The sequence below is a fragment of the Perca flavescens genome, chromosome 8, assembly GCF_004354835.1.
Source record: "Perca flavescens isolate YP-PL-M2 chromosome 8, PFLA_1.0, whole genome shotgun sequence".
Classification (NCBI taxonomy): domain Eukaryota; kingdom Metazoa; phylum Chordata; class Actinopteri; order Perciformes; family Percidae; genus Perca; species Perca flavescens.
In genome coordinates, this window is record NC_041338.1 from 7877073 (window position 1) to 7903445 (window position 26373).

At 40.1% G+C, this 26373-nt stretch overlaps 1 protein-coding gene across 3 annotated transcripts in view; it reads right to left on the minus strand.

The window, feature by feature from the left end:
• edc4 (enhancer of mRNA decapping 4) overlaps window positions 1-26373 on the minus strand; it is a 38441-nt gene that overhangs the window by 10083 nt on the left and 1985 nt on the right. Inside the window, exons 2-29 of one of the 3 annotated variants that reach the window (XM_028585695.1) lie at window positions 25911-26073; window positions 25616-25727; window positions 25192-25291; window positions 24403-24589; window positions 23970-24117; window positions 23781-23885; window positions 22176-22288; window positions 21837-21920; window positions 21587-21682; window positions 20507-20606; window positions 18244-18424; window positions 17894-17960; window positions 16855-16946; window positions 16041-16216; window positions 13962-14041; window positions 13682-13750; window positions 12449-12590; window positions 12059-12354; window positions 11571-11801; window positions 11015-11116; window positions 10631-10774; window positions 8822-8858; window positions 8325-8472; window positions 6494-6649; window positions 5328-5443; window positions 5063-5228; window positions 2040-2226; window positions 978-1197 (exon numbers count right to left, since the gene is read on the minus strand). In XM_028585695.1, the coding sequence (XP_028441496.1) occupies window positions 978-1197; window positions 2040-2226; window positions 5063-5228; window positions 5328-5443; window positions 6494-6649; window positions 8325-8472; window positions 8822-8858; window positions 10631-10774; window positions 11015-11116; window positions 11571-11801; window positions 12059-12354; window positions 12449-12590; window positions 13682-13750; window positions 13962-14041; window positions 16041-16216; window positions 16855-16946; window positions 17894-17960; window positions 18244-18424; window positions 20507-20606; window positions 21587-21682; window positions 21837-21920; window positions 22176-22288; window positions 23781-23885; window positions 23970-24117; window positions 24403-24589; window positions 25192-25291; window positions 25616-25727; window positions 25911-26073 (3818 nt within the window). Of the gene's footprint in view, window positions 1-977; window positions 1198-2039; window positions 2227-5062; window positions 5229-5327; window positions 5444-6493; window positions 6650-8324; window positions 8473-8821; window positions 8859-10630; window positions 10775-11014; window positions 11117-11570; window positions 11802-12058; window positions 12355-12448; window positions 12591-13681; window positions 13751-13961; window positions 14042-16040; window positions 16220-16854; window positions 16947-17893; window positions 17961-18243; window positions 18425-20506; window positions 20607-21586; window positions 21683-21836; window positions 21921-22175; window positions 22289-23780; window positions 23886-23969; window positions 24118-24402; window positions 24590-25191; window positions 25292-25615; window positions 25728-25910; window positions 26074-26373 lie in introns of all 3 variants that reach the window. The other 2 variants (XM_028585694.1, XM_028585696.1) reach the window with 2 other exon arrangements.

Here is a 26373-nt window from a genome sequence, read left to right on the forward strand (position 1 = left end):
TTACATCTTGACCCCACTGCTTAAAAACCATATCTTTACACCTTCAAGTTCAGACCTCACATTTAGGGCCTCGCACAATAATGGTGTCATCAGCGTCAAAGATCTATACAAAGATGGCATATTTGCATCCTTTACAGAGCTTGCTTCCCTCTATAGTTTGCCAAAGTCACACCTCTTTCACTTCTTCCAGATTAGGGAAATTGTCAAGAAGACATTCCCCCACTTGCCCGAAATTAACTACTTTTTATGACACCTTGAGCAGAGCCTACGATCGCATTATCCCCCCTAACCCCTTGTCAGCCATTTTCGGCATTTCCTCTGATGCTGGCCTCCCGGTTGCACTAAGGCAGGCCCTGGCGTTTACATCTCTGCTAGCCCGGAGACTGATCTTGCTCAACTGGAGGCTCTCCCGCCCCGCCCCTCCTAACTTGGAGGACTGAGCTCCTTCTGAACCGCTCCACTTGAAGCCAGGTTACAATAGGCTATAAAACAAAAAAATCTCTTATGCTAGGAAATTGAAAATATAAAATTAGGTTTGCTTTACCTTGTTTTCAGTTGATCAATTGATGAATGTGTGTTTGCATGTTTGATGCGTTTTCATTCACATAACTTACAACGGTGAAGAAACACCGACACACTATCCTTGTCTTATACACAACCCTCTTTTTCGCTGCGGTTGTAGCTGGCCAGCTTTCATTGCGCTCTCCATAGTGTGACTGACTCGCACGTCAATCAGTATATTGTGCTAACCTCAGCATATGCTGCTAACGGCGTATGGCTAAAGGTTTCTGAGCAGAACTTGCGCTTGTGAACTTTGGTTCTGCATTGTGCATTAATCTACATACTAGAGCTGTGACTGATGATTTTTTCTTAAACGCAATCTTCACATTAGTTGGTTCAGTCAGTTCTGCTGCTGGGGCTTAAATGTGTACAGTGCTACACCTACCTACGTGTGTGTGTTAGTGTGTGTGTGTTACCTGCTGGAAAGCCTGGTTGAGCTGGCCCTGCTGGAGGAGCTGCAGGATGTTGGCCTGCTGTGTCTGGTAGTCTAGGTGTGCTGTGGGGACAGGTGTGCTGGCCGCTGACCTCATTGCCTGCATGATGCTGGAGGTGACCACTGCCTGCTGCTCCTTCATTGCCTGGCTCACCTCCCCTTTGACAATTCGTTGCACATGGCTAAGAATAGACTCCTGCAAACTGAGGAGGAAAAGGACCAAAGAGGAAACGTGAGAAAGAGGTTTATCCCTTGCATTTTCAACCACTATCCTGCTGGCTAGGTCAAAAAAAGTGTGAGTATAATCTTTTCTTTTTGTTGGCACAAAGTTTATTTGAATCAATGTACTTAACATACAAGCTAATACTTGAATCGAAGTTAAAAAAAATAAATAAAAAAAACTGTCCAGTGTTGTCGTTTCCTTTTCAAGATTTGAAAGTTTTAGTTGGCCAACTACTTTCTCTCTGCTTTGCCCCGAACAAATCTATAAACTCTAGAGGCCATGAAATAAATTGCAGAGGGAACAAGAGACTCGATCAAATTTATGTTCTTACATTAGCCCCAGGATTAAGCCTTGCTTGTTTTTACTCTCCAGCCCATTATGCACCTGAATAAGGCCAGAGCTGCTGGCACAGGCATATCTGCTGATATGCATATCTGATATTCAAATGATCCCCTTGGAATGTCAATCAATGCTACCAGATCCATCGCTGCAAGTATCACTTAACAGCAGGATTCTTTAAAACCTTGATGGTTACACTAAGGCAATGTCAGTGTTTTTTTTTTAGTATTATAAACTGTAAACAAGTGTTTTGATGAGAGCAGGTGTACAGTGTCTAATTACAGCACGATCATATTTAGGGAAATGTGTAAATGTAGTTAAATGACATAAGGACAGAGGAAGGAAAATAGGACAGAAAACGTAAATGGTTCAGAAGAGATTCACTTCTAATAAAATGTGAAGAAAAACAATTAGGTTTCAGAACAGCTTTTCAATCACAAGTAGTTGTCAGTGTGGTCGATGAAGGATAGCTAGGATACATACTTTCCCACCATCATCTGGATCTGGTGCTGGACCTCTGCCCGGACATTAGCGGTGATGTTATTGGCCAGCTGATCGGTGGAGCTTTGGAAGCTGTCAGTCATCTGCTGGAGCTGGCCAATCATGGGGTCTCGTGTCTCCTGCTCTTTCTGCTTCCTGTTCTTCATATGGGTCTCAAGCTGTTGGATGTCTACACAGATGAAAGTCAACAGAAAATCAGTTCTCCCTTAACACAAGCAAACACATTACACAAATACACTCAAAGCTACATGCTTCATGTGTTGCTCTCTTAAGTGGAGACAGTGTTAAACTGAACACAACTACACTGACAGTGAAAGCAGAGTTGTTTGGGTCATTCACGGTGCGGAAAGATGAAGGTAGTCTGTGTGATTGTGGAATGTATTTAGTCTTAACACACTAGTTTGAAATGTGCTATGACAAAGGCTTTGGAAAAATAAAATAAGATTACCACTTCTGTCCGACCTGAATCTGTCTGGATAAAGAGCTGTGTGGAGCAGCTAGTCATGCAACTCCATGAGGTCTTGTAATGTAATCAGAAAAAATGCCTCATTAAAAAAAATTCGGAAATGCATGATACTACATTTCTTGGCTGAAATTCCACTTTTACAGCAACAAGCTAGCAAAGTGTCACTGGGTCTTTTCTTCTGTCAGAGGCTTGCAGCTTTTAGTTAAAGTCTCAGTTTATGGTCTGTTAAAACTAGAAAAAATGTTGTTGAACGTCTTCTAGATTATTACGTTCATTTTAATGGCTCAACAGGGTCTGCTGTACAGATTTCTTGACAAAAGCCAACTTTCTTAACCCTGTGCCATGGTTTCAAAACTATCATTTTCATGCAAAGCAAACAGAATTCTGAACTCCTATTTGTTGTAATAAAAACACTCATGCACTACAAAATTGAAGGTTTTCAAGAGAGTAGTCTGTAGTGCTCTACTTATTCTAGCTAATATTTTAACATGAACTTTTGTATTAAGCTTAGTCTATTTTAAATCAATTCAATAGTTGTTTTTTTTAAATATTGCTTTACATTCAACACCCGCACCTAAATATGACAAATTAGGTGAAGCACCGCATGATGTATCAATATTAGGAATGCATTCAAGACAAAAATCTATAGAAAAAAAATGTATGTATTGTTCAGCGCATTTTAACCCTTACAGATTTCAGTAAAAAAGCCTAGTGCGGGAGGGGGGGGGGGGACTGCAGTTGGCATGGCTGAGGTGTCTGTCAGTTAGTCTTGGTTTGCTGTATGGCAGCATTAGGATTTATTGTTGGATAAAGCGGCGACTGTGTGCAAGCACTGTGCCTCTCTCGTGTGACTTACTTCCAATACGGGGGTGCATTCACAAAGACATGCCAGCGTGTCTGTTGACGGCGCAATGAGAGATGTGGGCGGGTTTATAAATAAAGATATGCAGTCGTGAAGAATGCGGGATTTCAGCATATGATTACAGTAAGGTTATTTGAGCAGCGCTATAATATCCACTGACATTTGAGCAACCCAGTAAATTCTCAACTGTATTTTGTTATTTTCTTGCAGAGGAACATGAAAATAGATTGATGAGAGCAGTGCTAGTTTGAAAACTGTGTTTTTTGGTTATGTGTTTTTTTAAGTAACACTGGCACTTTTCCTTTTGATAAGAAATCCAACCATATTCTTCTCATTGTATTTAAAATACTGCACTTTAATTTCAAACTAATATTTCATCATTTCATTAAGAACTGACATGTTATAGGCTACTGACATTTTATAGGAAACTGTTAAAACGTTTAGTGCTTATGTTTAGCTTATGCTTTACTTTATGTTAATGGCCTTAGTCTAGAATGTGGCTGAAGGCTTGCACAGTTACTAGATGGCAGTGCAAATGTTAATGCAGCATTCACAAAGTTACAGTCAATATTTACACACAAAGAGCTAAACCCTGAATTTGATCATGGATTAAATTTAAATTGGAACAAGCTCACGAGTGCACACATGCTCAGAGGGGTATTGTGCTCTCCCTATTTACCGCAGAGTTACTGTGCGTGTCTCCCCTCTGTGAACAATACGACAGCCTTGGTAAAATAAAATAAAAAATCTAGCTGCAAGCTTACCGAGGTGGGCATGAGCACAATCTCAGAATAAATAGACTGCTTATCAACACACCAACGCCCTGGCTCAGTCTAAAAAGGCATCATCACAAAAGCTGTCCCTGAGCTTTTTGGAAGAGATGGTTATTTAATTAGACTTCCAGATAAACTGACCCTGATTTCAAGGCTAGATACAGGGAACAACCAATGTAAAGAAAGTACCGATACAAAGTGTCTCAAACGGACAAAGGCCATGGTGAGCCACCAGAACACCTTAAAGGAACAGTGCTAAAACTTTGTGTCTGGAAAGCATGCAAGTATAAATTACTAAGTTAACCTTGTGTAAAAGTAGGTCATCTATGTCAGGGGTAATCAACGTTTTTAGGCCAAGGACCCCTAACTGAAAGAGAGACGAGCACGGACCCCCTTACTATATATATTGTATAAAATGAAGTTGCAGAATAAACTGGGCCTACAATAACGTGTTGGGCGGCCTAAAGCCTATACACATACTTTTTTTGGTGCCCTACAATACTAAGCTGCTATTTAAATATTCTTATATTATCATGTTTTAATGTCAAACATACATGTGGAAGGCATAGTGAATCCTTAAGCTTAACGGTATCTGTGGATGGCTACTATAGTGGCTACCCCTCTGTGTAGGCCAGTAAGTCTATCATCAATGTTTTTTTACAAGTAGGCCGATTTATCTTAGCTAATAATGTTGTGATGTTAGATTTATTCTAATGCATATTTTCAGACATGTTTTAATTTTTGGGAAAAAATTACCCAATATGTTGGCGGGCCCCCTGCAGTGACTGAGGACCCCCCTGTTGAGGATCTCTGATCTAGGTCATATCTTGATATCTGTACTATATTTTGATATTTATTTGTTGAAAAAAACCACACATTTAAATGTTTTATAAGATTGCCTTACATTCTTGTGTGCCTTGTTTGAAGCTGTCGTTGATTTGTTGAAACATGGATTGGCAGCCTCTTTCGAAAACAGGCAGCACAATGCCCTGGAAGGCGTCTTTATAGGCTGCCTGGATGGGTCCCTGCATGGCTTCTGCTGCTGCTCGACCGATTGCATCTGTTGTGTTCTGTAAACAGGAAGCAGGTTATGGTGAGAAGGGAAGGAGAGAGAGTAGGTGATGTTATGAAGATTTTGGATAGGACGGGATACAGGGCCAGCCACTCACCTTGGATTTGACCACCTTGCTGACATTTTCCTTCAGGGTGACCTCCACAGCGGTCAGCTTAGCAGCAATTGTATTGCTCAGCTGACCGGTCACTGGCTCCAGACTCTTAGAGATTGCTAGAGGGGAAAGAATAAGCAAGACAGATTAGTATGAATTCCCCTATAATTAGGCATGTGATCAAGGCTGGAGGAAAAAAAGACAGGAACATGTCATTCTCAAATTAGAGGGCAGGAGAGGCAAGGCAAAAAAACATCTATCCAAAGAGTGCTTGGTTTTAGTCTGGCAGTCCAACACACCTCAGCTGCATTTATTATATCTTGCTCATCTTATGCCTAGGGTGACCTCAAGCACAAAAATAACATTGTAATGAATTGATGTACAGCCTGGTGTGCCCTTTGTCAATTTTTTCCATGCTGCAAAACTACTTTTTTACTACTTTCTTAAAACTAGTCCATATTGCAATTTCAATAAAATTACAATTAATTATGCAGCCCTAGCTTACAACTAATTTAGATCAGGGATGTACTAATCCGATCTGTCAGATTGATGACCTTATTAAGCAATGGCCGTGACATGAGTGATCCACATCAAATATTTCAGCTATCTGTTCATTCAGTCACAGCGGGCCACCCAGTCAGTTTATACAGCCGCAGCAATCCCTGACCTTACAACATATAAAACGTATTCCAATACCTCATAAGGGATTCCATACATTATTTCAATTCCTCACAAAGCCAGGTATACAGATTTTGAATGCAGCAAAAAGAGAGCACTAGAATCAGAATGGTACTCAACATCAGATAACCTAAGGTGAGGTATGGGAATCAGGAGAGAAAAAGTTGGATTGGTGCCTAATTTAGATTTGGGCAAGATAGACATTCAGCAAGGATTTGTGGTATTAAATGGGCACTGTTGCTTTTTAAGACTAGAGAAGAAAAGCTAAGGACAGGAGACAATAGAGTGTGCAACATATGCAGACTGTTTAGATTTATATGTAAAATCATCCTTGTCTGCAACTGGCACACAACGAAATGGTGCAATACCACCATCGTCTGGTAACAAATATGGATGACTGTTCTTACACATAGTCCACTTGGTCTCAGCAGAGTAAAGCTCTGCAGTCTCATTTTGTTGTTGTGCTTAATGGCATGTTTATGTGTGCTTACATTGTGGGACCGTTTTCTTCATTTCCTCTCGTATCACTTTATCCATTCTGTTGGTCAGCACCGAGCTGAGGGTGTGGCTGAGCTGCTGGCTGAGTTGTTCCTGAAGCTGCTGTTGATGATTCTGACTCTCTGACAGAACTCGCTCTAGTCTGCGCTCTGAGGTCATGAATGGTCAAGGCTCACAAGAATATGTCCACTCTGGTTTGGTTGAAATAAACCCTTAATTCATCCATTTACATGTGGAAATATGCTGGCTCTATACAGGCTAAAATTATTGTTTCTTTAAATGGACTCTGATGGGTTTGGCAATTTCGGAGCAGTTTCTGGTTAAACAAAAAGGATCTTACTCTTTAAAAAAAAGGCCTATCTCTGTAGGAATCCTTTCTATAATGTTGCCAGACATACACACACAAAAAAACCATAGCACTTTTAGTGGAAGGAAATTGACAATGCACATTTGCCCTATACGATTACATTGCAGCACAGTTCTAGGCTTCCATGCTCGCTCAATACTGGACCAATTTCAAAGATTTTTGCTCAGATTGTTAATTTAGACACCAATGCATGAGGAAAATAGGTTGAAAAAACAACAAAATTACCCTCTAACTGTTGGAAAAAATAATTACAAATGATGGCAAGTGACATTAAGGAACAGTTAAGAGGAAAACCGCGGCAGCTCACATTTACAATGTACTGTAAAAACATACAAACCTCAATTCCAATGAAGTTGGGAGGTTGTGTAAAACGTAAGTAAAAACAGAATATAATGATTTGCAAATCCTTTCCAACCTATATTCAATGGTATGGGGGTGTATAAGTGCCCATGGCACTGTGAAGGCACCATTAATGCTAAAAAGGTACATACAGGATTTGGAGCAACATATGCTGCCATCCAAACAAAGTCTATTTCAGGGACGTCCCTGCTTAGTCACATTCTGCATGTGTTACAACAGCGTGGCTTTGTAGTAAAACAGTGCGAGTACTAGACTGGTCTGCATGCAGTCCAGACCTGTCTCCAACTGAAAAAAATGTGGGGCGCATTATGAAGCGCAAAATACGACAACGGAGACCCTGGACTGTTGAGCAACGTGAAGTCGTAAAACAAGCAAGATTGGGAAAGAATTCCACCTACAAAGATTCAACAATAAGTGTCCTCAGTTCCCAAACGCTTAGTGAGTGTTGTTAAAAGGAAAGGGGATGTAACACAGGAGGTAAACATGCCCCTGTCCCAGCCTTTTTGGAACGTGTTGCAGGCATCAAATTCAAAAGGAGTGAATATCTGGAAAACAAACAAAGTTTATCAGTTTGAACATTAAATACCTTGTCTTTGTAGTGTATTCAAATGAATACAGGTTGAAAAGGATTTGCAAATCATTGTATTCCGTTTTTAAATTCTTTGAAATTGGGGTTTGTATTTAAGACTAAAATATTTAATACTTTTAATTTGCCTTAAAATAATACCGTTAAATATTAAATAGAGTAAAAGAGGTAATGTTGATTTACATTTGGGATAAACAATTTTCATTCAATGGTAACTTAGACCAGTAACGCCATGACATAACACCATCATGTGATGCAGAGAAGATGCATTACTTGAGTTTTCAAATAGCACATTAAATTGGTAATTTAGTAGGCATTAAGCAGTACATACAGATTGAGTATGTAGTATGCAATTTCACGTTGCTACTGCTTAAGGCTTTTTGCTGAATTCGAATGTAACTTTGAATAATGTCATCACAGTTGTTCAATACGTTTTTGACAAGTGTCATGGGTGGTGGAAATGGAAAACTACTAAAACAACTTCAGCGAGTTAGAAAAGTCTGAAGGATACGTTCTTGTTCCTGGTGGTTGGTAAGGACATGCTCTACTTGGGCCATAATGGTGCTCTGCATGGCTTCAATCTGACCTCGCAGTTCAGTTAGTTCTCTCTGCTGGCTACGCAGGAGCATCAACAACTCGTCCTGCACTTCTGCATTCATCTATCGGATGGAGAGAATGATTGAAAAAGGAGACAAAGTGAACCAAAGGAAAGTGCTGCTGAAACATAAACTAAATGAATACTTCTGAGTTTAGCACTGATAAAAATAGACAAGTATTTGATGACAGATTGGAAATGTATTTTAAATCTGGTGGATAGGTATCCGCCAGCTTTTTTTTATTTTTTTTATTTTGCTGTCCCCTAGTGGACAAAAATCAATTAATGGTAATGTGTTTCCAAGAGTACAAATCATTTAACAATAGAAAATAAAATTTCTTCCATTCATAGGATCATTGTGGCAGTTAATAAATATAGAAGAAGCTAACAAATATGGTTTATGTTTACCTTACCTGAACTGAGTCCATTTGCCTGGACTGAGACGATTCACTAAGGAGAAAGGAGAAACACCTTTAGCAAAAATACTCAAACCAAGGACTTAAGAATCACGTATATTATATTAATATGTATGTGTCTGCCTGACAATCTCCCGATATCCACACAGCCAGCATCATCCATCAAAAAAGTGGGTTTAAAAATACAATCTAAGATAGAAAAAGTGTTCACATTTGTGGAGATTTTTCTTATTTTTACATTAAAGAGTGGGAGTAATTAGATCTACAGAAAAGACTGATTCAATGTTATGAAAACAAAAACTGTTTTTGGAATTTATTCTTTTTTTGTACATACAGTACAGGCCCAAAGTTTGGACACACCTTCTCATTCAATGAGTTTCTTTATTTTCATGACTATTTACAATGTAGATTCTCACTGAAGGCATCAAAACTATGAATGAACATATATGGAATTATGTACTTAACAAAAAAGTGTGAAATAACTGAAAACATGTCTTATATTTTAGATTCTTCAAAGTAGCCACCCTTTGCTTTTTTTGATAGCGCTGCAAACCCTTGGTGTTCTCTCAATGAGCCTCATGAGGTAGTCACCTGAAATGGTTTTCACTTCACAGGTGTGCTTTGTCAGGGTTAATTAGTGGAATGTTTTCCCTTATTAATAAAAAAGCAAAGGGTGGCTACTTTGAAGAATCTAAAATATAAGACATGTTTTCAGTTATTTCACACTTTTTTGTTAAGTACATAATTCCATATGTGTTCATTCATAGTTTTGATGCCTTCAGTGAGAATCTACAATGTAAATAGTCATGAAAATAGAAGGAAACGCATTGAATGAGAAAGTGTGTCCAAACTTTTGGCCTGTACTGTATTTTGTATATTTTTATACTTATTGTACCGTGGGTCGGAGAGAAACGCATTTTCCATTCCTCTTGATGTCTGGCACATATTTTGAGAGAATTGACAATAAAGTTGACTTGGCTTGATAAAACATTAATAGTCCAAGGAGCGTTATTTTAAGAAGCACTTTATGCATTTATTTTTCTCTCTACCTCACCTCTGGATCAAGGGAAGTATGTTTCCCAGACAATTGCCTGACTTCCGGCGTGTGACCCTTACCTTCCGCTCTCAGAATCAGAAAGGTTTTATTGCCAAATACGTTTTTTAACACATACAAGGAATTTGTTTTGGTGTTGTTGGTGCACATCACACATTCTCTAAATGGAATATTAAACAATATAAGTATAGGTTTAAACAATATAAGTATATGTACACAGTATGTATTAAATTAAATAAAAAATAAAGACAGAAATAAAAAAATAAATAAAGAGCGGTTTGTTGCTGTTCTCAAAATCACTTTGCTTCGGTAAACAATTAACTTCGAACTAGCAAAATGGCAAGTGTTGAAGAAAATGTGGATCTTGCAATAAGGTAGGCCTGCTTGGATTTTTTGGGTGATGATTCTAAAGATTTACAAAGAATATGTTTACGGCATTTACTATCCAAGTGGAACATTTTGGGACCGATTGGTAGGGATTGCTATGAGAGTATCGAAGTACACATGATGATACACTAGTTTAAGTCTAGGCACCAGCACTGTTTTAAAAGTATCACTTTATCACCGGTATCAGAAAAAAAAAAAAAAAAAAAACGATACCCAACCCTATTTACGGTATTTCCAAATTAGTTTGTATCTGAACTAATAAACACCATTTTAAACTACACGTCCCACACTGTACTGCAAAACAGCTTTTATGACATCCCCACTTACTCGTCCTTTGATTCCCTGACTATTAAACATCATCATACCTGTCATCTTTCTTGGTCTTCCTCTTTACTTTTGGCGAGCCTCGTGGTGAGGTCTTCCAGTCCTTGACTGGTAGTCTGTGAGAAGAACGAGAGCCACTTTTTCCTGAGGATGATGCCAGGCTGGCCACCTCATCATCAGGGTCACTGGGTAAAACACAGAAACACACAGATACAAAGTAAGACAGCTTCTGTAATCTATGTAGCAGAGTGTATGCCACATGGTCTGTAATCACCTTGAAAATGATGAATAAAATCTAAACGTTATCGTGCCTTGAATAAAGTACTGACTTGTGTTGTGCCTCGTTTTGGGATATCTTCCATCTAGGATGACACTGCACATGTAGTGTTTGCATAAAAAAGTGATGGCGTGTTAATTTGTGTTACCTCTGCTCTGCGCCAGCGTCCTGACTGTCATTCTGTGTGAGGTGATAGGAGCGTCGATGGTAAGGTGAACTCAAGTGTCTGTCCTTCGACTCCTCTCTTGAACTACAACACAGTAGACACGTGACACAATCTCTTTTTAATGTTAATGTTTTCACACTGCTTTTACAATTTCCACACAGATATGAAAGATAAACTGACCTGGCTATTTTGTCAAAGCCATCACTTTGCTTTACACCTGCAAGCCTTATGCATTTGCTTCTCTGTGTAAATGTGTGTCTATGTCCAGGTTGTTGCTATGCTTTTGTATGTTAAGGGTTTTGTTAACAGTGAACAAAACTGGTTCACCTGTAATAATTTTCCAGTATTTGTAAAAACAAAAAAATTGTTACAATCCTAGAAAAAGCCATGAAATGCCTGAGATTATTAATTTCCAAGTCATTTCTAAAAAGTTAAGTGGACACATTTTGCAAATGAGATTTTAGAACTTTGTGCAATCCTTAGAGTGGATGTTAAAAGTTTATAATTGTTAAATGTATTTGTGCATGCAAATTCTTACCAGTCTCCAAGACCATTGTCCCTGAGACTGTTCCTGGTTTCTCGAGTGATGTCAGGGGCAGCCGGCCAAGGTGTGTGGCTGACACTACCATCTGAGGACCCTCCACCAACCCCAGGGTTCTCCTGTGATAAGGCATTCTCAAGTAGAGATGGGGTGTGGCTGAGTCTGGGCTCTGAATCTACTGCGCCGCCGACTGGCCCATCAGCACCTCCGAGTTCAAGGGCCAACAGGCTGAGACAGAAAATACAATCGTTTTGTCAATTCTAAAGGCCTATACTGGTTTTTGCAAGTTTGACTCCTAGAATTTCTGTATGCTTAAAATTACTGGTAAACATTTTTTTAATGCATGATGGTTTAAGGATGGATGGACAGACCTTGCCGACAGCTTTAGAGTTATGTATTCACTGTGAACATCAAGTCAGCATTTATTTTTGTTTAAGTTATGATACTTAACGTGTTGTTGATGTTGTTGCTTGTCATAAATGTACCTGTTGTTGTTGGCTGTGCGTGGTGAGGTGAGTAGATGCAGGGCAGATGCAGCAGAGGCCATGCTGTCTGTCTGGAGAGCAGACAGAGGTAGGGGCTCCAAGCTGGACACTAGTCCACGCTGAAGCTGCAGGGTCTGGGATGCAATCTCTGGCATGTCCTGGGACATGGCGGTGGAGGCGGAGGAGATGACGTCAGGGGAGCGGGCCCTGGTCGGAGAGGCCAGAGGCGGCAGGAGGGGAGAGTCCAGAACCTGAGGGTTGTCGAGTGTCAGAGGACCAATAGGGGATGCTAAAGCCTGGAGTTGGAAGTGAGGAGTGTAATGAAAAAGAGACCATTGCATTCAGAGTACTAAGAGGTTGGTAGAAGTCTGAAAGTGTGTCAGGTCTTACCTGTAGGTTCTCCAATCCAGGCATCAGCACAACAGAAGCAGCTCTTGGGCTGCTGGTGGAGTTGGAGAGGGCAAGACTGCTGCTGCTGCTGCTGCTGTTGTTCTCTGCTCGGTTAGGACTCTGGTTGACATCGTCAATAGCTCTGTACACAATAACACAGACATACTGTACTCTTAGATAAACATACACACGTGACCAAAAGAGCAGGCGATTATTTGGACATTATTTGTTCTATTGGTGATAAACATAAGCTGTATGTAATTAAAGCTCCATTGCGTAGTCTTTTGAGTTTATTCTTAGCAAAAAAAACTTTGTTCTTTCACAAATATGTGCTCATTCATGTGTAATTACTTCCACCAACTAATCAGAGTATTCTCGTACGCGTAGAATCTGCCATTTAGAGTCATTCAGAATACATACGAGCGAGTCGCTCAAATGACGGGCGCCATGTAGCACCTCCATGTTTAAAATACATTAGCCAAAGAGGGACATAACTCCACCTTTCGCGCTTTTCAGTCAGTGGCACCGTGACGAATGCCAGTGAGGGGGAGAAGATAGGATTGCGCCTATTCTCAAGGACATGTAACGGGGTCGCCAAGGAAGTTAAAAAGAGAATTAAAACGACAAGCAAAGCAACAAGACCAAAATTAATATTGGAGTGGCTTTTCCAAGATGGAAAGAGCTCATAAGGAGCAAGGATTTTAAAAAGGGACACCGAAGTTGCCTGCTTTCTTCTCAAAAGGTAATTCTGCCTATTTGTGTAAATTCAAAGTTCTATAGTTGCTAATTGCTTGGCTAACTACTGTATAGCATGGTTCTGCACAACACTAGAACGACGTCTATGATACTTTTCCTCGCGTCAATGATGAAAAAGAATTGTCTATCTTGTAACATAAAAGTAATCATGTGGGTCGTGATTTCCGTTGCAGCTCACGTCATATGCAGTTGTAACATAGAATAGCTACAGCTAGAACAGCTGCATGTAAACGATGGAGATACTAAGAGCTAATTTCGGTTTCATTGACACTGTTCATACTGCTCAGAGAAATATATTAAAAGCACAAACCTCTGTTGCTTCTCTCCTATGCTGTAAACATTGCCTTACACTATTAATCTCGTACAATATACAGAATAATGATAGCACTGATACTTTGAATATGTTGTGAACCTGATAGCTGATGTTAGCAATGAAATGGTACCACAAACTATTATTACACTGGAAGGAACACTCACGGACAAAGTCGTACTTCTTGGAATAATACGGCCACCGTAGGAGTTAGAACGCGCTCGGAAAGAGGGGGGCTAGAAAGTAATATTCAGTTGGTTGTCAAATACAATTTCACCGCTAGATGGGATAAATTCTTACACAATGTAGCTTTAACAATAGGAAGGAAGAAGCCGATATTCTCTAACAATCCATGTTTCAACTGAGAGTTCCAACTGAATGTGATAATTACATAGATGATGCTGGCCACTACTGATCCCATCCCTTCTACTGCACAGAAAAGCTCACCTGTTAGTGGAGTCAGAGTTGCTGCTGATGGCAGTCACAACGGTCAGACTGCTGGCGCTGCTGCCAGGAGATGCCGGTACCTGAAAGGTGACAAAAAAGTGATTTACAAGCAGCAAATATAATAATGAAGTGTTTCTAAAAATCAGTACGTGTTGGTTAAAAAAAACACAGTTGCTTTTTTTTACTTTGTGTTTGTATTTCTTTTTTTTTTTTTTTTTTTTTACATGTTTAATAAATTGACTAGATAATTATTAAAAATGCCACTTTCTGATGTTAGTCAGTTAACATTTTGTAGGAAATTCCATGAAACTGAACAAGACTAAAGCAACATGCAGATAACTAGGATCTCTCTCACTTCACACATGGTTGAAGACTACCAACTACTAATGTCAAGCTAAAGTAGCTAACAGAACTGAATAGCCTGTAAAGAAACTGTGGGATCAGCAAGAAAGAAAGAGACAGATATGACTGTTAACTACAGTAGTTGGCTGGACAGACATGGATGTATTTCTTGGCGAAACATGGATGCTTTACGCACATCTTCAACCCGGCAGCACAGAAGATCTATATCATTACCACAGTTTCAAGATTAGCGTCACCAATTCAGTATCCGACCAAATGTCTCCGCTTCTGTCCCTGAGTTATGGTGTTGAATAATGGCCACAAATGCATTTTTTCACATTATGTCGTCACAGTGAAGTTGACCTTTTGGATAATACGTCATAATGTGATTACTTTATCCTATTAGACATTTGTCTCAACCAGTGTTTGGAATAATGTCGTTTAAAAGAACGGCGTTAGGTAACGACGTTATTTTTTCAGTAACGGGGTAATCTAACAAATTACTTTTCCCGTCGTTACAACGCCGTTAACGTTAGATGCGGTGCGTTACTATGCATTGATTGAATAAACTGTGTAATCCGAATGCACCCCTGGCTCACAGCTAGTGAGGAGGTGGTTAATAACGAGGTAAGCGATTATGATTGGCTAAGGCAGAGTCATGTTTCATGGTAGCCAATCAGAGCCAGCGTGTGCGCGCACACACACACACACACACACACACACACACACACACACACACACACACACACACACACACACACACACACACACACACACACACACACACACACACACACACACACACACACACACACACACACACACACACACACACACACACACACACACACACACACACACACACACACACACACACACACACACACACACACACACACACAGGAAAAGTTGGCATTTTCAAGGTGGAGATATATATAATTCATTGTGGTCAAAGGCAAGAACGTGCATGTAATGTGTACATTACGTCCAAGAGTGAAGACTTTGTTGACATCCGTTGTAAGCAACTCTAATTTAATGAAGCATCTCACAACGACACACGCATCTACAAAGCTAGTAGCCAAAAACACCGATACCTCCACCACAGATGATCGCTCGCCATCCACTAGCAAAGAAGGACTCTGAGCAAAGTCCTCCAAGCAGCAAAAGCTAGAGCTTTCTGCCTCACAACAAAAATGTATGACACAGGCTGAAGTCAACCGTATGATAGGCAGGTATGTTGTTAAAAGTATATGTGTCATATAAGTTTATATGGTGTAACTGTTAACTTTTCTTACAAAGATAAGATAAACCCCTTGCTGTCTGTCGACGTGCAATAAATATTGAAAGTTATATACAAACACCTGTCTGTTCTACTCATTTCAACTGACTTGTGAAAACTGCTAAAAAAAATCCCAATTCTTTGACATATAGCAATTTTTTTTACAGTAACAAATAGTTACTTTCCCTGGTAACGAGGTACTTTTATTATAGAGTAATTCAGTTACTAACTCAGTTACTTTTTGGAACTAGTGAGTAACTATAACTAATTACTTTTTTAAAGTAACGTTCCCAACACTGGTCTCAACTGTTGTCATAATTAGCATAGAAAACGTGTTGTGTGAGGTCAGTGACCTTGGCCTCTAGAATCTAATCAGTTCATCTTGAGGTCCAAATGGACCGCTGTCACTGAGTCAAAAAAAAAGAGCAGCACTATACAAGGCTCGCGAGTGTTGGTACCGAAGTGCTTGGTGTCATAAAGGCGTCGGGAGTCATCAGTTTGGTTCCACTGCTGGCGCCCGAGTTTGACAGGAAGTCAGTGGGAGCAGGAAGCGATGGGATCTTCCTTAGGTCGGTCTGGGAGCCACTTCCTGAATCCTTGTCAGAGCTCTGGTCAGTGAGATGGTCTGAAAACCCTGCTGAACAAACAAAATGTAAATGTAGTGCTTCCTTGGTATGAAATGATTTGACATTTGCAGAAAGCACAAGTTAGTGCTATACGACACACACAGAGCAACGAAATCAACAAGTCTTCACAGCATCTTTTCTACTATTCACAATCCAGGATTTCTTTAATAATTTTGCACCGACATGTTTAGCAAAATCTAAGAGCAAAAAACAAAGCAAAGGATAGAAGATCTGAGAGGGAGCAGTAGGAGATCATGAAAGGTAAAGAATGCTCTAATACTGGATACATATGCCTTCAGTAAATAACACTTTTAACACGTTAGATTTTTCAGCTCTGGAGAAAAAGCAAGGCCCTTAACCCCAACCACTCCAGTGGAGCTGCTCAGTGGTCAGCAGATCAGACTGTGGTTGTACTGGGCAGCTTCCAGGTATGAATGTGGAACTGTGTGAATGTGACAAGTCGTCGTTGCAAATGAGAAATTGTTCTCAATCGACTTACCTAGATAAATAAAGGTTTAAAAAAAAAATAATAATAATTCAAAGTTATTTGTAAGACACCTGTGTAAACATAAATCTTTGTCATCCCCATGGATTGGGATTTGTCCTTCTGCGTCTGCATTATTTTGAATTCTTGAGACTGACTTACCAAAACCATCCTGGGAATCAGAATGGGGCAGGAAGACTGTTGAGCTGGAACCCAAGTTGGGCTGAAACCAGATCTGGACATCCTGCAGACTCCTGAAAAAGCACAGACACAAAAACACAAATTTAAGACTACTCTAATTAAGACTTTATTAAGAATACCCATTGCAGGCTTCCCGCGCCGGACTCCACAAACATGCACACGCATCCCCACAATTACATACAAACATGAAATTTGAAACACTGATTCAATAAGGGTCTGTGTCCACGTAACGTTTTTTTTTTTCTCCTGAGAGCAAGCTACCTTTTTTTAATTATTCCCAGTGTGAAGAAAAAGCGCTGAACCCAGCTTTTTTTTTTTAAGAGCACACTCCGAGTGCTTCTAATTGAGAATCTCTCAACTTTTTAGAAAAGTGTACGTGTTGTGAGCTGGGTAATCAACCCCGTTAACATAGCATAGACTTAAATACCTAGCTAACGTTAATTAGCACTGTCATAGAAACAAAACCCACAGGTAGTAATTCGAAGAGCTGGGATTAAGCGCTCCCTATCGAGAGTTTTTCTGTCAGAGAAAATTGAACACAATTGAACTGTATGAACACAGCTAAAAATGAAAAGCTAGCATTTAGTAATTTTGTCTATTATCGACTTTAACCAGTGACTTTATATTGCCCCTTGGGGACATATAGCTTAAGGTAAAGGTACTTTATTTGTCACATACACGTAGCGAAATTCATTCTCTGCATTTAATCCATCCCTCAAGGAAGCAGTGGGCACCAACTCCAGATCTGAGGCAGTGCCTTGATCAAGGGCACTGCCTGGAGAACCTAGTACATGTTTTTGATGGTGGGGGAAACTGGAGCACCCACGCAAACATGGGGAGAACATGCAAACTCCACACAGAAAGGCCCCGGAACGACCTGGATTTGAACACAGAACCTTCTGTGTGAGGCCACAGTGCTAACCACTGGGCCACCATGCTGCATGCTAACGCAAGCCAACATGATCTTAACACCGACATCAAACAGTGGGAAGAAACTTACTTGGTGTGAACACAGTAGAGTTTAATTTGGATGCCAGACTTGGACTCTGTTGGTCCTTGAGTACCCTCTGGAAGAAAACAAACATACAAAGTAATGCTGTGTTAATGCTGCTACATATTTAATGCACCCTTTTAATTCACCAGGGTTCCCAAAATGTCACCAATAAAAGCTGAAAAGCAAATAAATCGCCTTATTTTAAAGTGTTATGAACATTCAAATAACTAAATGACTAAGAACATGCCATATATTGATAGAAAAATACATACAGGAATTATTAAAAGTGTTGTGGAGTGTTTGAAGAGTTATTTGCTTTTTGTGATGCATTTGTGTGTGTGAGTGCACATGCACACCTGTTGTCATACTCTCACTCTCCTCCTCTGCAGGGAGGACCTCTGTGTGTCGCAATCGGCTGTGGGTGACATCCCGGACCCCAAAGCTGAGCACAGGGTGGGTCAGCAGGAACTCTGATACTGCTGTGAAACTGGCCTTTCCTTTATCCAGATCCTGCCGCAGCTCCATCACATACAGAACCTGGCAAAGAATGACATCAGTAAAGTATGAAACTAGACACAGGATCACATTACCAAGTGGTAATGTGGGAAGCAAGGAAAATGGTTTGGTCTAGACACCAAGTCCAACACTTTTTAAAGGCGCTGTACTTGAAATACTGACCACAATTCAGTGTGGGCTGGGATTGCTTCCACATAGATCCCACAAGAGTATGATTGGCATTCAGAGTCTGGGCCACGAATGGCTGCACACGGCTTTTGCAATTGAACATGACAAGCAAACACGCCATTCAACAGAGACTGCATTGGCTTTATTTATGGAAAAGATCAAATGTAAGTTAGACAAAAATGGATGTTGGTGGAGTGTTTTTAGATTTAAAAAGAGCTTTCGACACCGTCAATCACAGTGTGCTGCTAACTAAACTGTCCTGTTTTGACTTTTCGGTTCAAGCTATTAAGTGGTTTCTTTCGTACCGGTCTCACAGAGAGCAATGCACTGTGGTGGACGGGATTAGTTCTGTCTACATGGGTTGTCCAGTGGGGGTCCCTCAAGGGTCCATACTGGGGCCCATTTTATTTTCATTATATATAAATGATTTACCTGAATATTGCTTAAATGTTGATGTTCAGCTTTACGCCGGTGACGCTGTAATTTTTACTGAAGGAAAAAAATCCTGAGGAGGCAGCACGTGTGCTCTCAACAGCTCTTACACATATAAAACCGTGGCTCAATAGATCATGTCTTATTTTAAATGCTAAAAAAAACTGTTTGTTTATATTTGTTGAAGCAGCCTTCTACCATTACGCCTTCTCAATCCGGGGTGTTTTTGGGTACAGAGGAGTTGGAAGTTGTTAATGAGTTTAAATACTTGGGCGTGATTATAGATTCCAAACTTTCTTTCAAAAATCATGTTAAAATGATTTCCAACAGAATTAAATTCAGTCTTTGTAATTTTAAGCAAATTAGAGGATCTCTGTCAGAGACGCCAGCTCTGATGTTCTTGCACTCAATGATATTTTCACATCTAAATTATTGCATCACCAGCTGGTCTATATCGGGTTCTACTATCCTAAAACCAGTTGAGCTTTTGTACAAAAAGGCACTCAAAACTCTAGATAAAAAACCTTTTTCTTACCATCATTGCAAAATCTTAGAGAAATATAACTTGCTAACTTTTGACAATTTTCCTCAATATGCTTAGTTTATAAAGTACTGCATGGCTTGGCACCACCGCCATTGCTAGAATTTATTAAATACAGACAGACTCGGATTACTAGAGCTGTTGTAAACAGGGACTGTGAGCTTCCTTTTAGAAAAACTTCTTTTAGCCATAATGCACTATCTATTAAAAGGTAGTGCATTATGGAACACACTACCCCCAACTATAAGGGAATGTCCCACTTTGGCCACCTTTAAGAGTCAGGTAAAGGAATGGCTCAGAGCTAACCAAACGTGCAATCACTTCTGACTGCATGCTGTACTGTATTAGCCCAGGGAGTGTGCTCTGTTTTAACATTTATTAATTTTTGCTCATACAGAGGTTACCACTGAAACAGGGTGCGCTAACAGGAATTCTGGCAACAGTGCCAACCATAGAGCTAGCGCTGGTAATGGGGGTTAGTTAGCTCAATGGTTGGTTCACTCACCGGGGCGAACCGGCTTCCGCGGGAGAGCAGTGCTCATCAGCGTGTTCAGCAGGTAACCTCCGTATGAGCACATATTTATTATTTTTCTTTTTAGGACAACCTGGGCAATCAGGATATGTATGCAGCAGTGATGCCCCATGAATGTATAAACTATAAAGACAAAAGAAAAAACTAAATCTAAACTGACATTGAATCTCACAGAAATGTATTGAAATCACAGAGAGAACAATAATGAATAAAACTTTTGGCCTTTGAAATTGTTCTCCCAAGTCTTGGCAATCAGGAGAAACAAAAAATAAACACTGATAATAACGCAAAAAAAAAAAAATAATAATTTGAGAGGGTTAAAATGTAAATCTCCATTAAGGAATAACACAAGCAGTTGATCAATAGTATTTGTTAAGACAATTATTTCTGAACATTAGTTAAGCCACACAGCTGACAACATTGCCCTGACCTTCCTCTGTACGTCGGTGAGGATGAGATACTGAGCAGAGAGGTCCAGACTGGCCTTTAGACTTGGCAGAACTGATGAGTTGAACAGATCTGGAGAAAACCTAAAAAAAATGAAAGAACACCACAATAAGTCTATTTAAATCTGCTGCTCTTAAACAACAACGTAAATTCACAGGATGAGCTAGTTGAGATAGCAGCAATAATCATCAAAAAAATGTTTTGACCAGAGAACTAAATTTGGACTGGTCTGAAGCACCTATTTGATGGGAGACGTCCAGGAAGACGTTTAATAAGACGAGACAAGCCTTTATATCAATATTGTCCAGAGGGGACTAATGATAATGACAGTGTTGCCGTGCGTACAGTAGATGGGCTACTGAGATAACACTTGCATGTTATGGATTCACAGTGTACAGAAAATTAACAGTTATAAAACACAGGCATAGTACTTAAGAGACAGTCTTCTTGTAGGCCTCCGTATTTGCTAACTGCCTAGCTATTTGGCACTCAATTAGTGTGATGGACATCATTTTATCATTCTCTATGATTAAACAACTGGTTCCGACCTGGCATTCTAACAGAATGACTGGTTGATGATTCACTGTCACCTGTGATATTATGTAGTGCTTCGATACATTACAGCTCCCTCATTCTTTTTATGTTTCTTTGTTGTCCCAGGCCAAAATATTCTCTGTATGAATTGAAATGTATTGATAGTATATTTAGTCCATTGCTGTATGCCTGTGCTTGTGTAGGATACAGTACACTCCCACACCCCAAAAACTGGGCTCCCCCGAATGCCGCTGTGTAATTTAAAGACTGGAATATACCATGCATCTAATGTTTTATGTGTAAATATAATGAACATTGAATGACTTTTTTCTTTACACTACATGATTCCTAAATTATCAAAATTGTATTCATTAATTTAGTGCATATATTTCAAAAGTGGCAGACAAGAAAGAATACGTGCCTCACGCAGTGGCAGGCAGTGAAAAATCTAGACCCTGGTATATAGTCATGCCTTTTACACAGTGAATAAAAAGGATTGAAAGTTATAATGATGGAGAAAAGAAATAACCTGATGGTCTGTAAACAGGTCCAGGAAACAGTGCACCACATTTTTAATTCTTGGTTCTGATCCGCTCCAGTTATCAGGAACCGCCAGAAAGGAACCCTACAAAGAGCCAAGTGGAAGGGACCAGCGGTGACAAAGAGAGAGAAGGAGAACAAGAATGTAAACAAACTAAAATTCAAACAACAAAAGCCTCGGATGAATATATGCGTCACAATTTTCACTGAAAGCGGTGTGTGCACCAGTGTATACTAACTCGGGGTCCTGTCTTTTGTGGTTGTCACAGAAAAGAAGACAAGAGAGGGGACGTCCTCCGTGAGGCCGCAACTCATGAAGACATCTGGACAACAGAAAGTAAAGAAAAGTGACAAAGTGAAGAGAAGATAGGATGAAAACCACAACCACAGAGTGGGTGGGTGGGAAAAACACAGAAGAAGTGTCAGACTACATCATGGACTTTGTTTTATTGCTTTTGGAAAATTCAGCTATTTTTTGGTTAATAGAAATTACATTTACATTTCATGATAAAGTGTAAAAGTAAATGAGACGGTACATCAATGTTCATTTGAAGAAAAGAAAAAAACTCCTTGCTTACCTTGGCTTGTCCTGTACCCCTTCTATGTATATCTGCCAGAACTTGATGTATCCATCATGGCTGGCTGTGGCTAACACGGTTCCATCTGGAGACAGGGCCCCTTCACTGACTCGCTGGAAGGGCAGACATGAAACAACATAGCCAATCAGTAGTGCTGGGTACTGAATTCAATACTTTTTAGGCACCGACCAAATAGCCTCTAAAGAAGGAGTTTCCAAACTTTTTTTTAAAGAGTGCCAGACTTGATAATGTGAAGATGCCCGGGGGCCAAAGGTCCCTTCTGACTTTTTTTATTTATTTTTTTTAAACAAGTTACATACAAATGCAGTAATCTATAACAATTTTTTTCATTGTCACAATTATAAAAAAAATTTTAATGGCAATGTAACCAAATCAACTCCACTCAGGCGTGAAAAAAGAAAGAAAAAAAAACCCAAAAATTTAAAAAACAATTGTGACTTACTTTTACATCCCTAGTCAGATAACCAAACATACTGTATGGACTACCTTAAACTTGAAGTTGATAAATATCTTAACCCCATGTTCATTTTAAACATGATTTATTATGCGTGATGCAATACTTTAACATAACATTTAAGCTTACAACATATGACTCTTGTATTTCACAAACTGTGAGCCATGGTTGGCCCCAGGCCGTACTTTGGACATGCCTGCTCTAAAGCATTGCACATCAAAAAATGCCTCGCCATTCAATACCGAATTTCAATACCTAGGGAGTAAATCTCATTACGCAGCATGCTTCTACCAAGATTGAGATTGGCAACGTGTGGCTAACGTCACACGTGGCTAACGTCACACGTTGCAAAGGCAAGCAGGAAAAGCTCTATGTTAAAAGGGGCGCTATGCAATTTTGGCCATCTCTTTGCCATTCTGTGTCGCTTTTTGCTCGCAGGTTTCTCTATGGAGCTCCCCCTACAGCTTCGGAATAAATATTTGGCAGCTCCTATGTTTACTTGTGTCTGACTCCTCGCTCGGTCAGTCTGCCGTTTCCTCTTACTCGGTTCTTCCAACAATGCTTTCTGCTTTTTTTTGCCAAAAAAGGCGCTGGGGGAAGTGAGACGACCACCATTCAACTCGTAACCATTCCAATGACTCTGAAGCTGTTCAGTTAAGGTAAATTAAGCTAAAAAATGTTCCCCTTTCAGCACAGATGAGGCTCACTTAGTAGGAGCTGAAAAATATTAAAAGATTTGTGCCATAATGTGTAATGTTGTCATTTCTTTTTGTTTTATAAAATTGGTATCGAAAAATCGTTGAGGAACCGATATCAAAGTGACAGTATTGGTATTGAATATTCTTTAATGATATCCAGCCCTAGCAAGGAATGTACAGTATGTTAAACTCGAAACCATACAGCATACCACTTTGTACTTCTTGTTACTGTTGTTTTTTTTCCCTTCTAATGAAAATAAATATATATATATATATATAAATTTAGTTATGAAAATAGTTTTATGCATTTCATAGAAAAACAATAGCAGAAAATCATCATTTAAGTACTGTATTGAATGAATACTTGACTGGTTAAGCACTATTCAACAGACTGCAGGAGTTATCGCATTACTGTTTCACCCTGACCCCTACCTGGTTATGTCCCTTGATTGTGATGAGGCCTTCTTTTAGGTCTGTGATATCGACAGGCCAACTGCTGTTGTTGGCTCTCAAGACTTCCAGGTCCCACACCTCAGCCTAGATGGAGGGGGGGTAAAATTAGGGATGCAAAGTTCACATATTTCTCTCCTGATATGATTCCGATACCAAAAACACTGATACCATGTCTTCATGAAGCAGGGCTAAGGTCTGACTGGTGTCATCCTGGTTCTCCTCATTTTCATCCTGGATGAACGGGCACCAGATGAGGCGACGGTGGGAGTTCAGTGGGGAGTCTTCTGGCCGTCGAATATGAACCACCACCTGATCACTGTAGGGAGCATGGGTTAAGGAAAATGGGACAAAAGACCAGTTCTTATAGTATTTGTTTCTGTGATTACTACGCCCAAAGCAGGTTGTAATATCACAGGGGTTTGTGTAAAATTACAAGGCCGTTTCGGCAGCTGTGAGTGTTTATTTGCACTTAAAAAGGTACACAGAAATAAGATGAAATAATCAGCAGAAAAGGTAAGCACAAACTACTTCTACCATAGATATACATAGACCTGCACATCCTCCTACACACTCCTTTTTAATTTCTCCCATGTCAGGATACAGTATCTTGCTTCCAGTGCAGGTGATCTGCCAGACCATCAGGTTGCCCGCTTCATCTACACAACCCAACAGGGAGGAGTCAAGGTGGGCAAAAGCCAGATCTGTGACAGCTCCAGTGAAGCCCTTCAGTAGGGAGCGCTCAGCAAAGCCCACACTCAGGACTCTAATCATTGCATGGTTGTTGGCTCCTGAGGGAAGAGATGTTCATGTTAAAGAAAAGGATAAAACAGTGAGCCTGGTGTATCACAGCACTTTGATTTATGCAACTACAGACTCACAGAATTCGATTGGGGCTGCACAATATATGTTTTTTTTATTGTCATCGCGATATCAACTTGCGCAATTAACATATCGCAAAAGGATGCGACATATCACAAAAGACACTCAGATTATTTTGTGTTAGTTGAGATAGTTTCAGGAGAATACTGATGGCAGCAGAAGTAGGTCAATCAAATTTGATTCAAATCGAATCATTGACGTCAAAGCTGCTGCCAGTTCTGCCGTTGTTTACCTTTTTCTTCTTCTTCTAGTCCGTAGAAATAGCAAAGTCGGTAGCCTTTACTCACTTGCGCCACCTCTGTTCAGGAGAAGACTGCAACTAGTGTCGCGCCGACCACGCAGGGGTATAAAGAGTTACGGCACTCCCCATGACGTCACACTGGCGCGCCACAGGTCGGCTGCGGCGAGTATACCCCACGTTTAATCGTAACCCTTAGTGCTGGCCTGGTGCATCCGGTACATTCTACCGGACCTCAACAGGGAGAAATAACAGGCACTCCAGGGCTCTCACCTCTGATGGCATACGCCAGGAAGGAGTTGGACACGGCTATCAGTCTGCCATAATAATACTTGTGTTCCCAGTCGTACTTGGCAACGGGTTGAATCTTCACCTGAATAGAAAAAAAAATTCACTATTCAAAATGAATTAATGCTCTCTGAACAAAAGGTCTTCAAGAGCCAAAGCCATGCCATTCAAAATGAAGACTAGACTCATAAACATTCACTTCTGTGATAATTTACATTCCTTAAAACAATTAAGCCATTTCCTTTTTAGGGATTCAGGGATCTGAATTTTTGAGCACCTTAGCTTGTCTCTAGTGAGTCATCACAACCACCTCTGACATGGTTGGTGTTATAGATTTCCGTTTTAGTCTTGCTGATTTCTACACTTAAATGGACAGTGCCATTGCGTTTCTGATGATTTGGCTTTTTACCTTGTTGCTGCCGCGAGCCTTGCTGTTGATGCTGGAGTCTTGACTTGCCACAATCTCCACGTTGTTGGAGGTGATGGGGATACAGGTGGAGCCATCGTCACCAGAAAGGCAGCTGAAATTGCAGCACATACACTTAGTTCTATATGGATTTGTGTGTGCTTACAAAAATGTCTCCTGCATTTTTAATGATCAAATAAAAAATAGTAGAGACATATCTATTATGCTTCATGTGACAAAGTCAGCCAAACTGCAAAGTTGTGCAAGTGACCCTAAGTGATTGTAAAAACCAACTCACATTATCTGACACTCCTGAGCGCTGCTGAGGTCTGTGGAGATGGGTCGGGTAGAATTTGACATGGTTGACCGATCAGTGCTTCCTAGAAGACCTGCTGCTCCCAATAACCCATTCAGCTCTCCATTAAAAGATGGCATTCTCAGACTATCACCTGATTGTGTATCTGAGGAAGGACATAGAATGCAGGGGTTATATTGGGATACTCTGTACAAAGATGTAAATTAAACCCAGCTGGGGAATTCAAAGCCTGCAAACAGCTCATGTTTATTCTGGAGATCTCTTACTGTATTATTTTGACAGCGCTCACAGCCTAATACAGAATCAAAAATGTTACGCAAATTTGATTTAAAGAAATAAACATTAAACTTTTGGCGTTTCAAAGTGTACATTTTGACTTTAGTTGTACTTATTAGGAAGTCATCATTTCCAACTTGTATTTGTAAAGCCCCGCTCGGATGATATC